General features: G+C 57.3%; 1 protein-coding gene across 1 annotated transcript in view; it reads left to right on the forward strand.

Moving 5' to 3' along the window:
• The first annotated feature begins 6 nt into the window (after positions 1–6).
• OAS2 (2'-5'-oligoadenylate synthetase 2) overlaps positions 7–3,075 on the forward strand; it is a 28,421-nt gene continuing 25,352 nt past the window's right edge. Inside the window, 3 exon segments of the mRNA XM_015567277.1 lie at positions 7–98; positions 1,049–1,222; positions 2,479–2,764. Coding sequence (XP_015422763.1) covers positions 57–98; positions 1,049–1,222; positions 2,479–2,764 — 502 coding nt within the window. The 5' untranslated portion in view covers positions 7–56.

Here is a 3,075-nt window from a genome sequence, read left to right on the forward strand (position 1 = left end):
GCAGCTGGGAGCTGTTGGCCCAGGAAGCGGCCGCCCTGGAGACACAGGCCTGCTTCATGAGCGCCGACGGGACGCCCGTGCAGCCCTGGGATGTGATGGTAAGAGGTGGGTCCCGGAGGAGGAAGACGCTGCTGGTGCCCGTCCCAGGGTCCAGGTCCCCCTTCCCTGCCAGTGCCACATCCCCGGCTGCTAGGAGTGTTGGAAGCTGATGGCTTACAGCCAAGGCACCAGCCGTTCCATCCCAGCCAGTGCTTGAGTGACATGCGCATAAAAGGCCCGCCCAGTTGCAAGGCAGGACCAACTCTGTGATGCAATTGCTGCTCCAGAGCCCGCTCTGGCTTTCGGGGGTGTGGGGGGTGGAGCTCTCTCCAGCTGAGCCCCGCCACCAGCTCCTGCTCCCTCGCTCCCCTTCTGCAAGCCCTGTTCCGGATAATGACATGCACAGGAATCCCCGCCTCAGCTCTGCTTCTGGGGAACCCCACCCACCACAATAGCCACGGGCAGCTCCCCAAAGGATAGACTTCCATCGCATTTGCTATTTTGCAGAATCTCATAACCAGTGCTTCACAATGAAGGCAATCCATGAGGCGTGGGCCTCATTCTTGCCCCCATTTAAAGATGGGGAAGCCTGGCCAGTGTGGTTCAGTGGTTGAGCGTCGACCTATGAACCAGGAGGTCACAGTTCGATTCCCGGTCAGGGCACATGCCCGGGTTGTGGGCTTGATCCCCAGTGTGGGGCATACAGGAGGCAGCTGATCAATGATTCTCTCTCATCCTTGATGTTTCTCTCTTTCTATCTTTCCCTTCCTCTCTGAAATCAATAAAAAAAATATTTTTTAAAAAGATGGAGAAACTGAGGCTGTGTGGTGGTGGTAGAACCTGAACTTGAACTCTGGTCCCTCTGACGCTGCGATCTGACAGCCAGTTGAGAAGAAAAAGAGCCATAGGAGATCGTGGGAGTCTCGTTCTCATGGGAAGCCAAGGGGCGGGGCCTGGGCATTCGCAGGCAGTCCTTCTCCACCTGGTCCTACCTGTGTTCTCTCTGCAGCCCACGCTCCTGCACCAGACCCCAGCCAGGGACCTCGACAAGTTCATCAGTGACTTCCTCCAGCCCAACCGCCAGTTCCTGGCTCAGGTGAACAAGGCGGTTGACACCATCTGCTCCTTCCTGAGGGACAACTGCTTCCAGAACTCTCCCATCAAAGTCCTCAAGGTGGTCAAGGTGAGCCCCAGGGAGCTGTGGGCCCAGGGCTGCAGGCCGGTGATCTCGTGTGGGCCCAGACCTGGCCTGACCCACTTCCGTGGGCTCTGCAGCAGCCAGCACAAGGCCAGACATAGAAGAGAAAGTGGAACAAGGTCACGGGTAGATGGCCCAGGGAGGGCCCCTATCGGCCCAAGAGGTTCGTTTGGGTTGCTCATGGCAGCCAACTCCAGAGAAGCAACAAAGGAATGTGTTGGCTGATGGGAACGGACGGCCTGGAATAGGCTGCCTTCAGGCACAGCTGGATCCAGGAGCCCATGCCGGATCTTCAGGGCTCGGCCTGCTTCTGCTCGGATGGGGCCTGTCCACGGGATGGTCCTTGGCATCTCTTCTAAAAAGGGGAATTTTCTTTTCTCAAAAGTCAAAGAAGTCTGGGAATTGAGTTTCATTGGCCTTGCGATATGTCCCTTAACCAGTCACGAGGGCTGGGGAGGCACCGTGTGCTGGCTGGCCAAGCCTGGGTCACATGGTAGAGTCAGCCCTCCTGGGTGGAGAGTGGAAGAGCAGTGATTCCCCCCAAAGAAAGCCCAGTGCTGATCCCAGCAGGAGGAAAGGGTGCTGGGGGGTTGACAAAAAGTCACAGGATCTGCTCTATCCGATATGACCTCGGTTCACAATTGGAGTCACTGGGAGACACAGGTCAACGCTGGAAAGAGCGTCAGCGTAGCGTCGGCCAGTGACAAGTCCTGGGCCTAGGGGCTTGCTGTGTGACCCCAGGCAGGTACCTCCCCCTCCCTGTTCCCTACTTCCTCCTCCATAGCACCTGAGGACAGCAGCCTGACTCACTGGTTCTCAACTGTGGCTTCACTTAGAATCCCAGGGAGGCTTTTAAAATAGATACTGATGCCTAAGACCCCTCCCTGGACAATGACATCACAGCCTCGGGGACATAGGAACCAGGCCTGAGTCGTTTTTAAAAGATCACCAGCCACAGGCCTGAAAAAAAAAGAAGAACAACTCAAATCCTTCCCAGCCCCAAACATGACGCAGTGGAGAGTCTGCCTTAATTGGAGGACGGCACCTTACGTCTTGCACATCTCTCTTCCTCACAGCTGTGCCCGATATTAACCCCCCATTAAAGATCTGAGACAGAGACGTTAGGTGACTTGCCCAAGGTCACACAGCAAGTTCCTAACTCAGTCCAGAGCCCATCGGCTCGGGCAGGAGGACATCAAGCAGGACCTGAGGGCTCCAGCCACCTGCCATGTCCTCCCCAGGGCGGCTCTTCCGCGAAGGGAACGGCGCTGCGAGGCCGCTCCGATGCCGACCTGGTGGTGTTCCTCAGCTGCTTCCGCCAGTTCACCGAGCAAGGGAGCACGCGGGCCGAGGTCATCTCAGAGATCCGAGCCCAGCTGGAGGTGTGTAAGCGGGCGCGGCAGTTCGAGGTGAAGTTCGACATCCCCAAGTGGGAGAATCCCCGCGTGCTGAGCTTCTCGCTGACGTCCCAGACGATGCTGGACCAGAGCGTGGACTTCGATGTGCTGCCGGCCTTTGATGCCCTCGGTGAGGTGCTGGGGATGGTGGCAGAGGTTGGGCGCCTGCTCAGTCGTAGGCATTGTCGGTGTATATGTTTATCACCACTTCCCTGCAAAGGGTCTGGACCCTGAGCTGGCTTCTAGTTCCATCAGTTCCACCAGCATCTGGGTGACCTTGACGGGGACTCCTCTACCTTGAACCCCAATGTCTTCATCAAAGTGTCTCAGTACATCCTCAGCTTCGAATATATGTGTGCCACTTCCCCCGCCTGCCACAGACCCATTCGATCGGTCCAATCCATGCGTGCACCTACTACGTGCCCAGCACACTTCCAGGCA

The sequence above is a fragment of the Myotis davidii genome, unplaced genomic scaffold (genome assembly GCF_000327345.1).
Source record: "Myotis davidii unplaced genomic scaffold, ASM32734v1 scaffold223, whole genome shotgun sequence".
Classification (NCBI taxonomy): domain Eukaryota; kingdom Metazoa; phylum Chordata; class Mammalia; order Chiroptera; family Vespertilionidae; genus Myotis; species Myotis davidii.